The 20,545-nt window shown below is 56.5% G+C and overlaps 1 protein-coding gene across 1 annotated transcript; it reads right to left on the bottom strand.

Annotated features, from left to right (window-relative positions):
- Positions 1 to 2,088: 2,088 nt before the first annotated feature.
- RNPEP (arginyl aminopeptidase) lies at positions 2,089 to 19,603 on the bottom strand. Its single transcript, XM_023632804.2, has 11 exons — positions 19,057 to 19,603; positions 15,588 to 15,728; positions 15,126 to 15,274; positions 10,206 to 10,322; positions 9,292 to 9,527; positions 7,386 to 7,499; positions 6,400 to 6,512; positions 6,149 to 6,257; positions 4,828 to 5,052; positions 3,837 to 3,979; positions 2,089 to 2,638 (listed from the first exon to the last, which is right to left on the bottom strand). Exons 1-11 carry the CDS (start codon positions 19,513 to 19,515, stop codon positions 2,480 to 2,482), a joined length of 1,965 nt encoding a protein of 654 aa, XP_023488572.2. The 5' UTR covers positions 19,516 to 19,603; the 3' UTR covers positions 2,089 to 2,479.
- Positions 19,604 to 20,545: the final 942 nt, after the last annotated feature.

The raw sequence follows: 20,545 nt of genomic DNA, 5'->3' as shown, positions 1-20,545 counted from the left end.
CGGGGCCAATCGACCTGCTGGAGACCCTGGGCTGGGCAGGGCAGCACACAGGAGTGGGGAGGCAGGAGATACCCCGACCCCCCGCAATTATGTGGTCTTGGGGGAGACGTGGATTCCCCATCTGTAAAAACAGGTTCTTTGGACTTAACCATCCCCAAGATCTCTTCCAGACCTGGTGTCTTATGCACCTAAGATGTCGGATTGGAGTGTCTCTTTCCCACCTTTCTGGGTGGTCTGTGGCCAAGCTTGGCCTCGGAGGGCAAACAGACACGGTGACCCCACTGCCGGAGCCAACTGCTTCTTTAACTCTCAGCTCGAGGACCGAGAAGCTCATCTTGGGGAATCACCGTCTCACCCTCCTTGTCTCTGAATCCACTGGGTGCCCAGGAGAGGGGGTTACGGCCCAGGGCCCCCTCCACTGGGCCAGGGGTGGCCGAGAGCCCAGTTGGCCCTTCAGGGGGCCTCCCCCAAGGAGCCCGAGGCGGGCACACCCTCTGCCCAGTCCTCACCCTGGAATGTGGGAGAACCGGCTTCAGCCCCAGGACTGCTCACGTGCTCTCTGGCCCCGGAGAACACCCGAGGCTGAGGCTCGGGGCAGGATGAGAAGGGAGTAGAGGAACAAGGAGGGCAGCAGTGCCCTTGCCTTCATGGGGCTTCACGGGAGGAAAGGGGCTGAGACTGGGAGTTCCTATAGGCTGCCATCTACCTCCATCAGCAGAAGGCCCCGTAGGGAGGGATGTCACAGAAGCTAAGTGCGAGAGACTGACATTTGAGGTCAGTGCCTTGGAGGGGAGGGGAGGGGGATGGGAAGAAGGTTGCAGAATAGTGGTCAGAGGATCAGAGGAGCCGTGGAACAGGGTCTTCCCAACCCCTGCCAAGGGCAACAGCCCACTGCCCGTCCCCACAGAGCTGGCCCAAACAGCACACGGCCTCTTCTTCAGGATGGAGAACAGCACGAGCATGGCCCCCCAGCCTACGAGAGGACAGGCACACCCAGCAGGACTTTGTCAGGTGGAAAGGTGGGGAACGGGGCAGGGAACGCCACCCAGGACACACACGTCGTGGGACTTGAGGGCTCACGGGTCGTGGAGTCAGAGTGGCGTCGAGGAGGAGCCCCGGCCTTCTGCCTCCACGGTGACCGTTCATTGCTCTGGGCTCCTCAATGCTACGGGTTTTTGTACAGAACAAGGAAAGACAGCCCCTGGTCGCAAGCGGGGGTGGCATCTGGATGGCCCCAAAACAGTCCTTGCCGATGACGTATTGTCAGGAACAGCCCCAAAAAAACTAGAGAAACAGGTTGCTACCCAAACGCCAGGGCCCAGAGGGACTCTGAACCCTGGGCCTCCAAATCTGCTGGGGACGCCTGGCGTGCGGGGACCAGGCCGTCGCCCGCCACCCCCTGCACCACGGCACCCTGCTTCTGCCGAGACTGAGAGCGAATCCATCCGTGGGGCTCTGCTCCACTGGGAAGGGAAGGGCCTGTCCTGGGAACCCTGAGGCCAAGGGCAGAGCTACGTGGGGACCGGCTCAGGACAACGCTGTGTATAGGAAAGGCAACTTAAGCATACGTATTAAGTATGTCCTTGCAGCCCTCCCCTCATCCCACACCCACCACCTAAGCTGCTGACACCTTAGACCCCACGTGGAACCCAGGAGCTCAGAGCTTCATGCCGAGTTCTGAACAGATTCATCGCCATGCCATTAAAATAGTTGTCTGGGGCCAGAGGCGAGGCCCTAGGGACAGTGAAAAGGACAGAGAAAGGACTCTAAAACGCACGTTTGGGTTCTGGCGGTGGAAAAGATGAGCAGGAATGAGGTCGCAGATGGAGAAGTCACCTGCTTCATACAGAACTGGGAGGCAATTCATTTGTGCCTTTTTCCTGCAACGGCCACGCTATGGCCATGCCGCCTTGTATGATTTCTTGCGCCTGTGCAGGAGCCCTCCTTTGGCCTGGGAGTTCCCTAAAGACAGGCAGACACTCATCGTCTGGGCGCCCCCCGGAGACCTTCTCAGGACACCTGCCCGCAGAAGGGACACCCAGAGAAGAAATCTCACAGTCGCTCAATCCATCACTCCCACTCAGATACTTTTCACTTAAAAATATTTATTAAAATGAAGAATGAGCCTGAAAAAAGTATTATCAGAAAGCATCCCTTTGCATATTACTTCCAGAATCAGCAAAAGAAGGAAAAGAATGAAAGAAATCCGCTCTGCCTTCCCCAGAGACTCCAGCGGGAGGACGGAGAGGACTGGTGGCCCGCTGTGGAGAGCCACGGGAGGGCCCGGTCTCAGGATTTGGGGACCAGAGAGGCGCCCGCCAGGCAGAGGCCCCCGGTCGCAGATGCCAAGCCCAGAGAACAGAGGATCAGAGGAGACACAGGCTTCGGGAGGGTGAATTCGGCTGGAGAGCTGGGGTTCGGGCATGACGACCCTGGAAGCTGGCAGTGTCTAGGAGGCGGCGGCCACGCCCAGGAGCCGCTAACTGTCCTTGGGCGCCAGGATCTGCTGGATGTAGTTGACAACATTGCTGTGGAGCTGGGAGGCGGTGGCCGCAAAGGTCTCCTTGGCGAGGGCCTGGGCCACCTCGCTGCCACCCATCATGGCACGGTACAGCGGAAGGGTGTACTTCTGTTTCCCCTGCAAGAAACACAAGCGCGCACAGCCTCAGCGGCCTGTTCGGCGGGTCTGTGCCGCCCCCTGGCCCCAAGGACAGCAGTCACGGCAGGTCCAAAAGGGATATGGGGTCAGCACTGGAATGAGGGGCTTCCCAGACTGAGCACTCTTGTTCTGGCATCTTCTTGGGGCCAAAGATCCGTGCAGACAGACCTCAGCATCCCCCTCGATCCGTGATGGCAAAGGATGTGTACGCTCAACAACATGAAGGGGACCCAAACCTGGAGAGAGCTGCAAGTGCTCAGCCCCCAAGTCAGCAGCGGGGGGCGAGGGCTGCAGCGCATGATACCGGGGCCGTGCACGCTCCCACGGCAGCCAGGCCAAGCAAAGACACGGGGCAAAGGCATGGCAGCATGCGACACATCAGAGTCCCTGCAGACAAGGGGACGCCTTCAGAGGCTCAGGACACCCTGCAGGGCCGCAGCACACAGACGGGGGAGACTGAGCATGGCTTCTGTGCAGCCCGCTCCTCCCGCTCTGCAGTCTGAGGACGGCCACCTTCAGGGCCCCAGCCCGGCCCCAGCAGTGTGACTCTCACGGCTGCCCCAGGACCCGGCTGGCACCTGAGCCTCCCAAGGCTCCTCTCCCCAGGACCAGCCCCCCGACGCAGGACCCCGCTTCCCAGTTTGGGGATCGCTCCCACCAGCTGTTCTCCCTCCGGCCTCACCAGCTGAGCTGCAGGGGGCTCCCTGAGTCCACAGGCTTCTTCCCCACCGGGCTGCGCCCCCACCAGCCACGCTGAGAACAAGGCTGCTGGGAGGATCCACCGAGGCCCCTCCCCCGGCCTCAGCTCCAGGGCTAGTCCAGCCCCGAGGCCCACCGTGTGCCCCAGAGGTCGCCCACCGTGTGCCCCAGAGGTCGCCCACCGCGTGCCCCAGAGGTCGCCCACCGCGTGCCCCAGAGGCCCACCGCGTGCCCCAGAGGTCGCCCACCGCGTGCCCCAGAGGTCGCCCACCGCGTGCCCCAGAGGTCGCCCACCGCGTGTCCCAGAGGTCGCCCACCGTGTGCCCCAGAGGTCGCCCACCGTGTGCCCCAGGGGTCGCCCACCGTGTGCCCCAGGGGTCGCCCACCGTGTGCCCCAGGGGTCGCCCACCGTGTGCCCCAGAGGTCGCCCACCGTGTGCCCCAGAGGTCGCCCACCATGTGTCCCAGGGGTCACCCACCTGGCTCTGCAGGAATTCCTTCACCTTCCAGAAATCCTCCTGGTGGTCATTCTTAAGGACAATCTGGCCCCACCGGAGCCTCAGCTCTGCATTCCGGGAGTCGGAGACCTTTGGGTACATCTCTCCGAGTTTCTTCACGTTCCCTGGAAACAAGAGATGGGTCACTGATGATGCAGAGCCATGTGTCTGAGGCCAGACTTACCCCAGAGGCGAGGGGCCCCACTCTCGGACTCTGCACATCTGCCCGCAGCCCTCCCCAGGTCCCAGGAACCACCTCAAGGCGTCCCGACCACCCGCTTCCGCTCCCGTCGCTCCTTCACGCTCCTGACAGTAAAGGCCTCTTCTCCCATTGCCCTTAATTTCTAAGGCTCTTCCACCAAACTCCTCTTAACGTTATCACAGACCTTCTGCAATCATCCTATTTGCCTTTCGCGACCAAAGCACACACACCCCCAGTACATCCTGCCCCACTTTTTCTCCTTCCCCGACCCTGCTCACGCTCATCCAGGCTTTAACCTTTTTTCAGAACGACACCCTGGTGGACAGCCTTTCTGGCTGAGCAGCAACAAGGCCTCAGTGGTTCAGAGCTTCCGCCGCCTGGGTCCGAATCCCAGCCCCGCCACGGACTGGCCGTGGGCCCTCGTGGGCCCTGGGCTCCTCCTCCATTACCTGGGATCCCAGTCACAGCACCGACCCCACAGAGCGGCGACGAGGATGAAATGACTGGACAGATGTACAGGGCTCAGAAGAACTGCCCGCACACCCCGAGGACGCACTGAACACTAGGCTTTCTGTTCTGTCCCCAGGGCGTTTGCGTGGATGACCCCCATCCTTCTGCGGCTGCTCTGCCCACTGCCACCCTCCCTCACTCCTGGCAGTCCCCGGGGCGGGCGCCACAGCGGCTTTTCCCGAGTCTCCTCCGGCCGCTGACATCCAGCTCTGCACACAGGAACTCTGATCACCCGTAGAAGAAAGCAGCCCCTCTCCTTACCGGGAGGGAGGGGTAACTTCTGGAGGACCTGATCCAGGAAGTAAACCAGCTGGTAGGTCTTCCAGGTAGAGATGGCCACAGCCTCAATGGCCTTCATGTCCAGCTCCTTGGCCACCCACAGCTGGGCCAGCTCTTCGGCGGGCTTCATGAGTGAGTCCCCAGGAGAGAGATCAGGGAGGTAGGGGGGCCAGCCAGGGGTATTCAGCCATCGATCAAACTCAAAGCCTGTTTGGGAGAAGAGAGAAGACACCGTCAGGACCCTCGGGCAGCGTCGCGGGCAGCGTGCCCAAGCAGCTCCCAGAGACCTCGGGCTCCTGCCTGCCTCTCTCCGTCCATAGGGGACACCACTCTCCCACGCAGCCACCTGCTCCCAGGGGCCCAGCAGCAATGACACCTAGAGACGGTCAGAGTTAGACTGGACTGCCCCCTTTTCTACTGTGAGAATGTTTTTAGCTCCACATCAACACGGTGCTGTCAGAGCCGGTGGACGGATGCTCTCCGAGCTTCATTCAAGGTCACGTCCTCCCCAGATGACCAGCATAGCACAGGGCTGAAGCCCCTGGCCTCCAGGACCAGGTTCCGGGGCTCCTACCCCAGCTCTGCCATCACTCAGCTGGGAGGTCCCAGCAAGTACTTCACGTCTCTGCACCTCAGTTTTACCTGTAGAATGGGGGTGAGGGGCCCCGCCTGGGCGGGCAGCTGTGAGGCTCAAACGCACAAGAAGAACTCAGAACGCTGCCTGGTGCGCAGTGGGCACTCAGCAATTATTATCCACCATCAGTTACAGAGCCTCCTGACCTTGGAGGGCGGCCTCCAACCGGAGGGCGGGTGCAACGGGGCCGGAGCAGCCCCGGCCGTCAGGGAGGCTGGCTTTACCCAACCATTGATGGAAACCACCGAGGCAGCTCCCAGCACTGTGGCAGTGTCTCCTGGGCTGTCACATCCATGACAGGACCTTCTCCACTCTCCCTCACGAGCAGTGCCTCCCGAGCCGAAGTCAGGGCGGCCACCGGGACTGTCCTTCCTTTAGAAGGCAACTCCACCCTCTTATGGCTGCTGCTGTCGCTGCCTGGGCGTTTCAGCTAGGGCAGCAGAGTTATAGGTCTCCCTGTGCGTGTCCAGGAGCGAGCAAGGAAAGCAGGGGGAGGAGGAGCTGAGAGAAGTGGCTGTGCAACAAGGCCCAGCACCCTGTTTGTTCCCCAAAGTGCCAGGACCGGGTGACCTCGAAGCCATCTTTTTGCACCCCACCTGGTCTTTGCAAAAGTAAACCAGAGAGAATTCTCGCATCGCCTAGAAGCCTGTGGGCAGGTTCCTCACTCACCTGGAATGGAATCCACCTTCCTTTTCTTCAGCTCAGGGAAATATTCCAAGAAGAATTCCAGAAAGTCATCAGCTAGGATGCTTTGGAATTTAAATTCATTGACATAGGCCTGTGAGGAGAGAGGGACTTTCAGTTACTCGGGGTCCCGTGGCGGGGGGGGGACCCCGTTTCTCAGGGCGTCCACCCTCCGACATGGCCCAGCTGCCTGACTGGTCACTCCTCCTTCCCGCCCATCTCTGGGCTGCCCATACCTTGAGAAAGTTGTCAAACTGTGCCTGGTCACCCACCAAGTGGGCCAGGTACGAGACAAAGCAGAAGCCTTTCTCGTAGGGGGTCTCATTGTAGGTGTCATCCGGGTCGACACCTGCAGAGGAGGCAGACGGGACCTGACGCTGGTGACCCCTCGCCACCTGGTCCTGCTCGGGCCCCCCGTTCAGAGGAGAACGGGAGACATCAGAGCTCAGCGTGCCCAGGGCCGGCAAGGCCAGGGATTTTCCAGACCCATCCCGGCCTCTCCGGGGCCCTTCAAAGGCGACCCTAAAGGACCATTAGCTGTGGCCTCGATAGGAAGACACAGACCCCAGCCTCCCGTGCGGTCTGGCCAGCTCCCTCGTTCCTGGAAATGCTTTGCCTGGGCACTTCCATCGACTCAGGATGGAGGGCTCCACGCCTCTGCAGCCCTGCTGGGCTCCTACACTCATGTCCCCTCCCAGAAGAAGGGGCTGTTTCTACGAATGCTCTGGGACTAAAATAAACGGATTACCAGTCTACAAGAAGCTCATTTTCATAGTCAGTGGCACCAGGGAATGGGAGCTTCAGTTGCACAGAAAGCTTTTCGGTTAGTCACACGCGAGCTAAAGAGCAATGTTAGCAAACACACGCACGCGACCTTGGACAAGTCACTTAACTTGTTGGGCGCTCAGTCACATCCTCTGTAAAGGAAGGCTAACACTTGAGCTACAAAACCCACAGGTCTGACTTGACGACAGAAAAGGAGTGGTAAAGAGTCTCATAAAGCGACATGGACCTGTACGAATGCAAAGCGACAGGGAAGTCATTAGGAACCGCACAGAGCCGGACAGAACTCGTCTCTGCCGGATCGGCCACGGCCCCCGCTGCCCAGGGGCTGGGGAACGGCTGCCAGGAGCCCGGAGGGCTCCTCCCGCTGGTCACCACGGCGCTCGCCAGCGTGGGCTCCAAGCTGGCTAGGGGAGGGGTGGGAACAGGAGCCGCGGACCTGGTTCGATCTTCACCCGGAGCTTGTTGAGCGGGTTCTCCTCGCCGCTGACGTCCATGTGCTGCCGAAGCAGAGCCCGCCCAGTGGCGGCTTCCAGGCAGGTGTAAGCGGCCCCTGGGGCAGAAAGAAACCACAGGACCAGAAAGCTTGTCACCGCCTCCCAGCACGGTTCCTGGCAGGACAGGCTGTGCTGCCCCCTCGCGGCCACAAGAAGAACGATGCCAGACACCTGAAGCTGACCACTGCCACCCCCTGGGGCCCCGTCACCTGCCCTCCCACCAGAGACCCTGACTCTGTAGCCCCAGCTCTCATGGCTCTGGGCTACGAGGCGCTTGGCTGGCTCGGGCTGTCGGGCTCTGCCCTACGTGAGGACTGGGGTCCCACCTTTCCCTCTGACAGTTACCTCCACAGCCATGTATTTCTATTTTTAGAGATAGGAATGTGATCTTCTATGAAAACAGGGTATCTTCATCTGTCTGTTCCCGTCAGACAAGAGAAACTGTCACCCACAGCTGTTCCAGGGGTCACTGAGTCTCCTCCTGGCTCTAAGGTGGCAGGGAACGGTGGAGGGGAGGGCACCAGGTCTCAAGCAGCAGCTCTGCCCCTTACGATGCTGCAACTCTGCACACCTGACTTAACCTCTCCTGGCCTGTTCCTCCGTCTGCACCCTGGGATGACAACACGGGCCTGCGGGACTCTTGGTGGCTGTTCAGGACATTCACAACTAGGCTCCTGCTTGATACACTTGGGAGGAAAGCGGAAATCTGAACAAACTTTCTGGGAGGCAACGGATGACATGAGCTAAAAAGCCTTTAACATGTTCAGGTCCAAAAACGATGTTTCTAGGAATTTGTCCTTATTGAAATCATCTGAGAGATGTATTAACATTCATACATAAAGACATTTGTCAAAATGTTATTTCATCGGAAAATTGGAAACAACCTATTGATTGAATAAATTACGAAACATCCATACTATGCAGCTGCAGAAGAAAATTCAATGACTTGGGAAAATGCGTAACTTGATTAAGGTGAAAAAAAAGGCAGCTGGAAAACCATGTGCGGTCTGATGACTCGCACACGCAGAAAAACGTCTGAAAGGACATCCATTGATTATCTCCAAACAGCGAGATTATGGATAATTTGTGTGTGGGCCCTCCATTTACACCAAAATAGATTTCAATCAGAGAAATAATAAAAATAACAAATGTTATATTTTTAAAAGCACGTGATGCATGGTGGGTTTTCAATAACGAGAGGGTTGAGAAAGCCTTTTGAAAGCACACCTGGGCTCGACTCGAGGTTGTGCCTTCCTTTGCTAGGTGGCCCGGGCACACTTGTCCACCCTCTGAGTCACAGTGAACTCATATACAAAATGGAAATAGTAATGATACCTGTTTTGTGGGGCTACCGTGAAATTGTCAAATGATGAGTGCTTTCTCGGGTGCCTGCGACAGAGCGGGTGTGCAGGTGTGCAGTGGGAGGCAAGGGCTATAACACTCTCATGATTCACGCAGGAAATCAACGAGCTCTCTGCGTGGACGACCCTGGGCAGCTGACCCCCTGAGGCTGGGCCCGGCTGTAGGGAGAGCAGAGCACCAAGTGTGGGCTCTGCTTGGAGGAGGGGTCCTTTCCCTGTCAGTTCCCCTCGGGGTTCAGTCAGTGAGATCCCTCCCCGACTGCCCTGGCAGATTCAGCAACCTGCAGTGAAGCGGGAAGCATTTACTTAAACAGCTTTTGTCCAGAGTTAGTCCTCTATGGCCTTTCACTGGAGCTTTCTGCATGACTGCCACCGCCCTTCACGCCCACTTGTATTCAGAAACCCCCAAGGGAGGCAACAGTGGCCTCACAGGCTAAGGAAGCGGGGACAGGGTCCTGCGGAGCAGGCAGGCAGAGAGCCGGCTTACCAAACAGCATGGTGGAGATCCTCCGCTGGGCATACATGGTGAAGCCTTCGTTGAGCCAGAACTCACCCCAGTTGGCATTGGTGACCAGGTTCCCAAACCAACTGTGGGAGATCTCATGGATGATGACATCGGCCAAGGAGCGGTCCCCTGCTAGCAGGCAGGGGGTGACAAAGGTCAGACAAGGGTTCTCCATTCCTCCGAACGGAAAGGATGGTGGCATGAAGAGCAGGTCGTACCTGCCAAGAAGGCGAGAGGTCATGGAACGGCTGCCCAGGGTGGACTCTTGCTCCCTTCCCAGCCATGACTCTCCCAGCCTCCTTCCAGCCCCAAGAGATGCCGCCACTGAACAGGCACCGTTCGTCCCTGGGCCAGCACCTCAAGTGACACCCAGCCTCCTCAGTCCCGCTGCCCTGTGGCCCCCCGGCTTGCTGGGACTTCCGTCTCCCAGGGGGCTCTTGCTGTCATGGAGACAGCTCTCCAAAACCTTCTGCTCTTGGTACATTTTCAGCTCTATCACACTGAGCCCACAGGTGGCCCACTTGGGGTCACAAAGACCTTAAGAAGCCTTTGGTTTAAGGTTTAAAGTCTGAAGATGTCAAAGAAGAAAACGGAGCATGGGGCTGCTTCCAGGAAAGATAAGTCAGCAAAGTCCCCTGCCAGCGTTTCTTCAAACTCAGCAACTGCGGGGCACGCGTCCCTCACTCCAACAGCCCCCCCACCCACCCACGGTCCCTCCTCCCCAACAGGGAGCAAGGCCTCACTGATCCTCCTCCTCTCCCTCTGGCCCTCACGTCTGGGGCTGGGGCACTTGGCTCCAGGAGACAGAAGGACAAGAAAGCAGCACCAGAGGGGGGACAGCAGGAAAGCGGGGTCTCCGCTGGACAAGAGACACCAGAGTCAAGGGCATACCACACCTGCCCCAAACGTAGGGTCCAAAAAGTTTCTCCCCCGTTGCCAGAAATTCTTCTATGAGCCCGTTGTACTCCTCCTTGGCGGCCTCGATCAGGCAGGGCTCGGCCCACACCCGGCTCCTGGAGATGAGGACACAGAGAGAGCAGAGTGCTGCTTAGGGACCATGGTGGTGACCGATCGTGAAAGCCCCTGCAGAAAGCTGGCCCCCGTCTCGTATCTGAGCCAAATACACGTGACAGTGTGGCAGCCACAGAGCCAGGAGATGCAAGATCAGGTCACATGCACAGACCCCAGAGACTGCTCATCACCTGGAGACACTGCACCCATGACAGTCCTGGGGAGGGCCCGGGGAGGTGGGGACTGCCCCTGGGCTCAGACCCACAGGGCTACGATTTTATGACTATGACATAGACTGCAATGTGGCAAAAGTTATCCAACCCTCTGAACCTCAGCTTCCTCATCTGTAAAATGAGTGGTGGGGATGACATCACACAGCACAGAAAGCCCCTCATCCAGTGGCTTATAGAGTAAAGACGGTTTCCTGCTCCTGGCTCTCAGAAGAGATTCTCATAATAGAATCTCTGCAATGGAAAGACACTTTAGAGATAAGCCTATTAACGGGAACGTGTTAACTGCCTCCGGTGGGTAACGGGGCGTGGCTCTGAGGGGGAAGGTGTGTGCTGGGGAGAAGCATCCTGATCTGCCGGCTTTCAGACGGTCCAGCAAGACCAAAACCAAACCTACACACAAAGAAGACATACGGCAGAAGGCGTGGACATACAGGTGCTCAACGCATCATCCTTTCCATTTTCTGTAGGAATTTTTCATGATAAAAAGATGGGGAAACAGAGGTGAAAAGTGGGTAGAAGTTAAGCAGATCCAACCCAACGAAGGTCAAGGCCGAGAGGGACATGACCGGCCCAGGCCGATGGCTGAACTCCAGGGTGACCGGACCCCGAACCCAAGGATCCTGTAGCCAAGAGCACCTGCTGCTCCGCGGAGCCACTCTCCCACCCGACACGCTGAGTCGACAGCGGCGCACCGGGTTCGAGGCAAGGAGGAGGAAGGGCCTCTTCCCACCCCTGCAGAACCTCAGGAGCCGCTCCAGGAGGAGTGGGGCAGAGACACAGTGCCGGGCGCTTCCCAAGCAGCAGATGCAAAGGCCTGGCCGGGAAAACTGCTCGTGCAGGTGCGATGGCTGAGCGTCTGGGCTCTCCTGAGAGCTCACACTCAGATCAAGGCAGGGGGTGGGGGGGGCACAGGTGGGAGGGGCCCGCAAGGCTCAGAGGCTCAGGTCACGAGGGCCTCAGGGGCTTCATCACACAGCTGGACCTGCAGAGCTTCAGGGTGTTCAAAGCCAACGAGTGACATATGTTATCAGACTGACGGAGATCAGAAGAGCTCACTCGGAGGGGCTGGCCCCGTGGCCGAGTGGTTAAGTTCGCGCGCTCCGCTGCAGGCGGCCCAGTGTTTCGTCGGTTCGAATCCTGGGCGCGGACATGGCACTGCTCGTCAGACCACGCTGAGGCAGCGTCCCACATGCCACAACTAGAGGAACCCACAACGAAGAATACACAACTATGTACTGGGGGGCTTTGGGGAGAAAAAGGAAAAAATAAAATCTTTAAAAAAAAAAAAAAAAAAAAAAAGAAGAGCTCACTCGGACAGCCGAGCACAGAAAACACGTTAACCTACAAAAGTGCGTGAGCTTCCCAAGCAAAACACACAGGAGGGAAGAGTGGGTCCAGGACGGAAGCCGGGGCCACCACACACGAGGCGCTGGGCAGAGAAGAGTGCACAAAGGACCCCAGAACCAGGACAGTCGTGTCACGAAGCCAGAGGAAGGTCAACAGAGGCCGATGATGAAGAGCAGGATGCTAAGACGAGGGCCGGAAAGTACCCGTGTGTCGTTCGTGTTGAGGCCAATGGGCTCTCTCACGACAGGGGTGTCAACGCATGATGGGGACTGGATCCCAGCCCAGTGCACAGGGCGCGTGTGTCCCCTCCTCTGTAAGGAACGCGGCAGGAAGGGAAGGCGGGAGCTGGGGGAGACTGTGGAGTCAGTGTGTCTGGGGTTCAAGCTTATTTTCTGCTTTGTTTTGGAGAGCCTGGAACAGGGCTGGGGCTGGAAGGAGGTGGGGCTGCGATCTGAAGGGAGGGGTGGGCGAGGGAGCAAAGAGCCGAGGATACAGGGAGGGAGTGAATCTCGGCCCGGACTGGCTTTAAACAGAAGGAAGGACCCTCGTCAGGGTCCAGAGGGCCGAGGGAAAGATGAGAGCCCATGAGGATGGCTTTGTCCCTGGAGGACGGGACGCTGACGTAATCCTATCTGACTGACGGATCCAATATTCTCAGTGAGGGAGGAGATGAGGTCATCCTCCTGGAGTGAGGCTCAGCAAGATACACAAAAGGACAGTTGAGTGACGCTGAAAGCACAGCTGGGGCTGAAGACTACGTTTGTTACAGTTTTCTTGAAAACCACCCAAACATCTATTTCAACTTTTCTTTAATTCCAACTTTTCACCAAAAACCCAGCACTGTGTAGCGGTACCAGTGCAGTTTCGTTATTTTCTCCATCTCTTGAAGACCCATAGAAGAGGGGGAGGGGAATTGCAGGACCCAGAGCTGTGTGTCACAGCAGCAGGACACACACAGCAAGGTGGCCTGGGGTGTTGAGGCAGATGTGATCGACACACGCCTGGGCCAAGGAGAGAAGTCGGGCCGGAGAGCTGACCGCCCAGGAGGAGAGGCTCAGCATGCCAAACGGAGGCCTCCAGGAGCTGGAGGAGCAGAAACAGTGGGAGCAAGGCCACCAGAGGGCTGGAAGGTCAGCAGGGTGGGGTCAGAGAATGAGCGAGCTCAAGGTGTCTGAGATTTCCAACTCAGTACAGTTCACAATAACCCTAAGTCCAGCCCTCGGGCCTTGAGTGTGGCCCGGAGTGTGGGAACCCAGGGTGTTAGATGTGTCATCACGCAGAGAAAAAAGTCACCAAAGATGACGCGACAGGGTACCCGGCTGAGAAAGGACCACAGCACAGGAGTCAGTCTTCAAGGAATGAGTCTGTGAACTGTCCCCTCCCCAGCGTGGGCATCATAATTAACAACGTCCTTCCACCCACGGCACCTCAGCTTGCTACAACCAGAAGGTGCAGGCGGGGCTGGATAGCGGACATCCAGGATATTTCCGCTAGTACTGAGATTTCTGTCAGAAGAAACCAGGATGCTCTCAGTCAGGCTGGAATCTCATCGCCAGGATTGCAGTGCACGGAGCACCGGATCTGCAATAGAAATACTTGGACGGGAATTCCAGCTCTGCCAACCATGCGACTTTGCACAAGCCATTTCATGAAACCCTCACTATGCTTACATGTGAGATGGAGACAGCACTGATGCCCTCACTGAGTCTGTCAAGGATCAGAAGACAGTATGCATCAGAGGGACTGCTGCGAGATACCCATTACTCTCTTCTGCCCAGGATTTCCTGCTGGGGTCACAGGCACTGGGACTGGAGCCACACTCTGCTAGGGGCCCTCCCAGTCAACAAACCCCGACAAGACCCTAAGATGTGACCCAGGAGGCCAGGACTGTCCATCTGACGGGGGAAGGAATACACCAGCACCACCAGTTAAATGGATCCTGTCACCTGGACTGAAGTACCGTGTTGTCATTTGACTACATCATTCTCTTTTCTTTTTTCTTTTTTTTTTTTTTTTTTGCTTTTTCTCCCTAAATACCCCCAGTACATAGTCGTGGATTTTTTAGTTGTCGGTCCTTCTAGTTGTGGCATGTGGGACGCTGCCTCAGCACGGCCTGGTGAGCGGTGCCATGTCCATGCCCAGGATCCGAACCAGCGAAACCCCAGGCTGCCGAAGCAGAGCACGTGAACTTAACCAATTGGCCACAGCGCCGGCCCCTGACTACATCATTCTCCAGTGTATTCAGGAAACAGGTTCTCTCATCTCCCACTCCTAGTGCGTCTCTCACTAACCCACCGCAGTCAGTTCTCTCCAGGGACATTCTATACTTATCTATTTTCCTGCCAACTGCAAAGTGGACCCTTGTTTGGTTACCCGCTACCCTCTCCGCCAGGAAGGCAGCGCTCCATGAAAGGAGGCACTGGTCTAGCAGGACTGGCCTCGTTTGGAGAGGGCGTGCTGGCAGCAGATGCCGATGGGATCCCAGCCACTCCCTCTGATAGCGAGGAAGCAAGATTCATCGTCCTGGCAGTGCCACTGAGCCTGGTTAGGGGGTCTGAGGCTTGTAACTAGTCCTGGCAAGGACACCACCACCTCCAGGAATGGAGAGCAGGGCCAGAGAGGAAGCACACGGCGGAGCCAGGAAAAGGGTCATGGTGCCACTGTGCAGCCTCTGATCCTCTCGTGTCAGGATTAAGCCATCCTGGCAGATCATATGACAGCCAGCAAGAACCCAGCTAACTGCATGCTCTCTCTGTCACACAGGTTCAGATTTATGCATCTGGAGCAGACAAAAAAAGGAGCTCCCATTGTCCTCCCTACAGAAAAACAATGGGATCAAAGGCGTACTTTCCAGGAATTAAGCACGAGAGAAAATAGGGAGATTTAGTAAAAAAGATAAAAAAGTGAGTATAGTTGCCAGAAGGGAATTTAGACTTAAAGATACTAATAAAGATCAGTCCTCTACAACCGCTGCCTATGCTGCAGTGTCACCCTGCAAGGTGGCCCAGGACCGAGGGGGTCGGGTCGCATTCCCGACAGCAGGGCTAGAACTGGGGGGAGGGAGGGAGAGAGGCAGGGAGGGAGAGAGCACAGCCACCAGCTGCAGGAAGACGCAGAGAGGGTCCGAGACCACCCCCAGGACCACCCCCCCAGCAGGTCCTCCAGTCAGAGGCCTCCTGCCTCAGCGGTCAAGCCATCCTTGTCCGCAGGGTCTCGGTCTCCTACCTGGGTCCAACTTCAGCCGAAACCAGGTCTCCAACGGCCAAGGCTATCAGATAGGAGGGGATGGGGTGACTCATCTGGAAGAAGAACTTATTTGGACCTCTCTTCTCCCAGGTGTCAGCGCTCATCACGGCTGTGAAGCCATCCGGGACCTGCCAACAGGGAAAGCTCAGGAGGTCTCCCCTGGAGAGACTCTCCCTCTGAGTAGCTGGGAGCACAGCATGGCCAGCAGCCTGCGTGGTGGTGATCACAACCTGGAGCCCATCTTGGGGAGCACCAGGGTTCCAAGAAACCAAACTTGTGCTAAATGGATGGGATTTAGCACAAATAAGATTTCCGTAGGTGGAGGAATTTTTCAGAGGTGCCACTGGAGGGAGGTAATTATTTACCAGTAGAATGTGACCTGAGAGATCTGAAACTGTCTTTCCAACCCCAACGCAGGTACCCTCGGCCCTACCCTCTTACCTCAATAAGAGCTGAATACTTAGATTTCACGGCAGGGGTGTCGAAGCAAGGGAAGAAGGCCCGGTTTAGGACAGCCTGACCCTGGGTATAGAGGAAGGGCTTCTTCTTTCCTGCCGTCTGCTCAGGAGCCAACCAGCAAACCTAAAAGAACAGAACATTTCAGAACCGACACCCCACAGAGGAGTTCAGCAAACCCAAAAGAACGGAACATTTCAGAACTGACACCCCGCACAGGAGCTCAGCCCAGCCACAGAAAAGGAGTCGGCCAGCAGGAAGAATTTTAGAGAATCCTTAGATCTTGCGGCCGGCCAGTTTGGCTCCGTCTAGGAAGTTCTCTCCTACTGTGTGTTTAATCCATCTGGGAGCCATGCCAAGGCGTGGCAGCCACTTCACAGGGCAGAGACACCTCAATGGGTCCCTTCCTCTCTGAACCCCATGGGTCGTCTCAAGAAGTCCAGACCCGGCCTCTGACCCTGTCATCCCATCTTCTTCCTCCGTGTCCTCCCTGGGGTAGTTTCTCACCAAAAAATAAATACGGAAGCAGTTGTATTTGAATTTGTGATTAATATCACTCGCCTGGAAGGAGTCCATGATGAATACATATTCTCCACCCCCAGAATTTACCCTTTCGGAATAAACATATTTTACATTATAGGCACTGGCTATGATTCTAATTTGTTTTCTGTTAGCCCCGCAGCAATGGCAAATCTGAATAATTATTATAAACCCAATTTTTACCAACAGCAAAAAGAAGTTCACTTATAAGGGATGTGACTGTGGAGGTATGTCAGCATCAAATGCCGTTTGGAATTTAGAGAAGGACTGGATGATTCCAGGAAGGTTTCACAGGGGGAGAAAACTTGCTGGTTGAGCCCTCAAAAGCAGGTAGGACTCAGCTGGCTGGAAGGAATGCCAAGGACCTTCTCAAGGAGCTGGACAGCAGCATGAGGAAGGGCCTGGACAGAGGTGGGCTCTGGGAAGTGGTGGCGGCTTCCTCGTACAGGGGCAGGAGGCACACCTGTGCAGGTGTAACGAAGGGCTTTGAACACAGAGGTAGTTGAGACCTATTTCTAAGAGGCATAAGGAAGTCACATTGGGATGTTGGCTTTTTCTTTGCTTGAGTTTTCGTTTGTGTATGAAAAATTTAGCGAGTCTCCTTCCAGAGAGTACAATGCATATGGGGCAGGAGGGGAGAGCAACTCACGGTGGAGAAACCCGGTGAGCGCTGCCTCAGCCAGGTGGTCAAGGGCAATGTCAGCAGTCAGAAATCAGGCTGACACTATGTACCCTCAACATGACGCAACAAAATGGCACTTTCTCTCTGCGAACTTTTGCTCAATTTTGCTGTGAAACTAAAACTGCTCTAAAAAATAGTCCTAAAAAAACTCCCCGATAACCCCAGTCTACTCATGAGAAAAACATCAAAACAAATTCCAACAGAGGGGCATCCTACTCCTCAAAACTGTCAAGGTCATCAAAAACACAGAAAGTCTGAGCAACTGTCACAGCCAAGAGGAGCCGAAGGACAGATGAAAGCTAACTACACTGTGGTATTCTGGATGGGATTCTGGAACAGAAAAAGACACTAAGTAAAAACTAAGGAAATCTGAAAAAACTATGGACTTTAGTTAATAATAATGTATCGATATTGGCTCATTAATTGTAACAAATGTATCATACTTGTAAAATGCTAGTAACAGGGGAAATAGCGTGCATGTGGAGAGGTATATGGAAACTCTGTACTAACTGCTCAATTTTTGTTAGCCTAGACTGTTTTATTAAAAAATAAACACTTTTGGGGCCGGTTCCATGGCCGAGTGCTTAAGTTCGCACGCTCCACTGCAGCGGCCCAGGAATCGGATCCTGGGCGCGGATATGGCACCGCTCGTCAGGCCACATTGAGGCGGCATCCCACATCCCACAACTAGAAGGACCTGTAACTAAGATATACAACTGTGTACAGGAGGGGTTTGGGGAGATAAAGCAGAAAAAAAAAAAAAAAGATTGGCAACAGTTGTTAGCCTAGGTGCCAATCTTTAAAAAAAGAAACACTATTAATGAAAAAAATGTAATGAATTGATAATAAGAGCTGACACAGAGCCCTCACGAGGGATCAGGCACTGTATCAGGCACTGAGATAAAGACAGCTCATCTAGCTTCCTTCAAGCACACAGACGAGTGCCTGGCACATCTTAATAAATACTGGCCATCATCCCCTCCATCATAATTCCTTACTCATCATCTTTGCTTGAGTTTTTGCTTTTTAATGACGTGAAGGAGATTGAAGGAGTCTGGCAGTACGTACACTATAGAATCTGAAGTCAGGGAGAGGCTGTTACCCTTGGTGATTAGAGTGACAGCCCTGAATGGATGGTGGCAATGAGAAAAAGGAATAAATACAAGAGCCATTACTGTGGACCTCCTCAGTGCCAAGTGTGGATCTCTGCCATTATGTCTGAAGTGAAAGCTACTTAGTTTTCATATTCAATATGAGGTGCCACTTTCAGTAGGCAAATTAAGGAAGTGATTCATTTTTCCAGTTATCTTATTTAATTTCTAGTTCCTGCCCCAAACCAGGAACCAGAATACAGCAGAGCAGCTAGACACATTCCCAGCAGTTGCATCATCCCTAGAGGGCGCTAGGATTTTCCTTCCCTTAGAGGTCAGTGCCTACGGCTTTGGACTTTCATTTTTTAAAACGAGTTCAATCATAAGGTTCATTTATTCCCGGAATGGCGAACAATGAAAACAGAACTGCCCTTTGAGCCAGTTCTAAGAGCAGAACAGGAACTGCTGGCCTGAAAAGCAGCCTTCAAATGTGGGTGCACAGCACCTGGGAAACTGGGCCCAACCCTGTCCGGGAAATGACAAGCAATGCAGCCTAAGGCCCCTCCACCAATGACTTTCTGGCTCTCACAGAGACAGGCCACATAACCTTCATCCTCTTATTTCTCATATTTGCAACCCCAACTTAAGATTTAAGAGGCAATCAATAGTGAGAAGGTCAGGTGACTCTAAAACCCAGTACACCCTAATTCCAGTTCCCACTCTCCCTCAAATTCTCTTCTCAGTCAAATCTGGGACTTCACAGAGGAAACAACAGCAGTTTTCTGGGTTCAGAGTTGTTTCCGCCCGCGGCACCCGCAGGGCACCTAGAGCAAAGTCCGAGTCAGCATCGCGCTGACTAACCGGCACCGTCCCGGCCCCACTGTCCCGGCTCCGTAAAGCAGTTACCCAGCTGATCACAGGCGCCGAGGCCCAGAGCCCCGCGACGTTACACCCGGCGTGTGGGGCGTTCGTCACCCGGAGAGGACCCTCGGGCACAAGTGGACACTGGGAGGGACGAGGGATGCTCTGGACCGGACAGGCCGCCGGGGAGGAGGGCCGGGGCCCCGGGAACTGCGTGGCCGCCCCCTCCCCTCTCCTCCCGCCCTCCTCCCCTCCCCTCCCCGGGCCCCCCGGCGCTCACCCCCGGGCCCTCGCGCACGCTGTAGGTGAGCCGCAGCCACAGGTGCTGGCCGGCCCGGCACGGCCGCGGGAGGTCCACGCACAGCGCCTCGCCATAGCGCGCGAAGGGCCGCGTGTAGAAGGGCACGACCTGGCTGGACGGCTCGTCCGGGCTGCCCGGGGCCCGCCACTCCGGCTCCAGCTGCAGCTCCGCCGCCGTCACCCGGAGGCTGGGATGCGAGTCGAGCCGCAGCTCGGAGGAGCCCCCGGGCTCCAGGCAGCGCAGCGTCAGCACCGCCGCGCCGCTCAGCCCGCGGGCCCCCGGCGGACCCAGCTCGGCCCGCAGGTCCAGGTGCAGGTGCAGCAGCTCGAAGGCCCGGAAGCTGGACGCCGAGGCCACGTCCGCCGCCCGCGCCGAGTGCAGGGGCCTTGGGCCCGCGCCGCAGCCGCAGCCGCCGCCGGGAGACCCGTCGCTCGCCATGGTCCCGACGCGCCAATGCGCACGCGCGAGGAAGCCCAAGCCCGGGGAGAGCCGCGCAGACCCCGCCCCGGGGAGGGGCAGCAGACCCCGCCCCACAGCGCAGACCCCGCCCCCAGGGGGGAGACCCATGCAGGCCCCGCCCCGCCCCGCAGACCCCGCCCCCACGGGGAGACCCATGCAGGCCCCGCCCCAACACGCAGACCCCACCCCCAGGGAGACCAGCGCTGGCCACGCCCCCTCAGGCCCCGCCCCTCTCCCTTGCCTCCCCTCGCCCCCGCCCCCCCGCCGACTCCTCTTTCTGCAGGTGCCTCAGGACTTTGGAGCAGAGGACTGCGGGATAATTTGGTCCACACTCGCCCAATGGTCCCAGGGGCGCACCCTCCCTCCTGGCCTTTCCCTGTGCCCTCATCTTCCCCGCTGGCCCCAGGATGTAGGCACTGGCCCCTGGATTGGAAGGGTCTGGGTTCCAGTTCTCCCCCAAGAAAGGTGAATCTTTCCGAGCCTCTTTCTGCGCCTGTAAAATAGGAGCAGTGATATCTATCTCACGAGTTAATCGTGAGAACTCAGTCTGGTAACGTGTCTAAACACGTGTGGTGAACAGCCCAGAATTCCATGCAGATCGAGGTCCATCCCCGGGGGCTCCAGGATCTTTCCAGGATCTACACGTCTAATAAAAATACAAAGACGTTTGGCTTCCACTAGAGGGTGAAGGGAGCTATAAAAACCATGCACGGACTCTTTCAAAGAAAAAAGACTAGATAAGCTACAGTTACCAGCCTTTTCAAACCAGTCAGAGAACTGTTGTCCCAGAACAAGCCACTGGCCGAGACACTAAGGAGAGCCAGGAACCCGAAGGCGGAGCGCAGCAGGGTCCCTCACAGGGGTAGCTGCAACCAGACCCCGCAATGGTTCAATCAGGGTAGTTGACAATTCATGAAGGCCGGCAGTGGGCTGCTGAGCTACTGGAGGACCATCGAAATTGGAGGAGTTTGCAGCCTCTTGCAGGTTTTTTCTCTACGTCCTTGTAGAA

This window comes from Equus caballus, chromosome 30 (assembly GCF_041296265.1).
Source record: "Equus caballus isolate H_3958 breed thoroughbred chromosome 30, TB-T2T, whole genome shotgun sequence".
Lineage (NCBI taxonomy): Eukaryota > Metazoa > Chordata > Mammalia > Perissodactyla > Equidae > Equus > Equus caballus.
The sequence above is the reverse complement of the archived record's forward strand: the minus strand, read 5'-3'. Positions and strand labels throughout refer to the sequence as shown.

Bases quoted from the DNA above. Each gene is read 5' to 3' on its own strand.
- RNPEP (XM_023632804.2), bottom strand. From the start codon at position 19,515: ATGGCGAGCGACGGGTCTCCCGGCGGCGGCTGCGGCTGCGGCGCGGGC. The intron at 6,258-6,399 runs GTATGGGCAGCC...CTCTCCTCACAG, and splicing joins AGTTTGACAACTTTCTCAAG to GCCTATGTCAATGAATTTAA. The intron at 3,980-4,827 runs GTAAGGAGAGGG...TCTTGTTTCCAG, and splicing joins GAAGTTACCCCTCCCTCCCG to GGAACGTGAAGAAACTCGGA.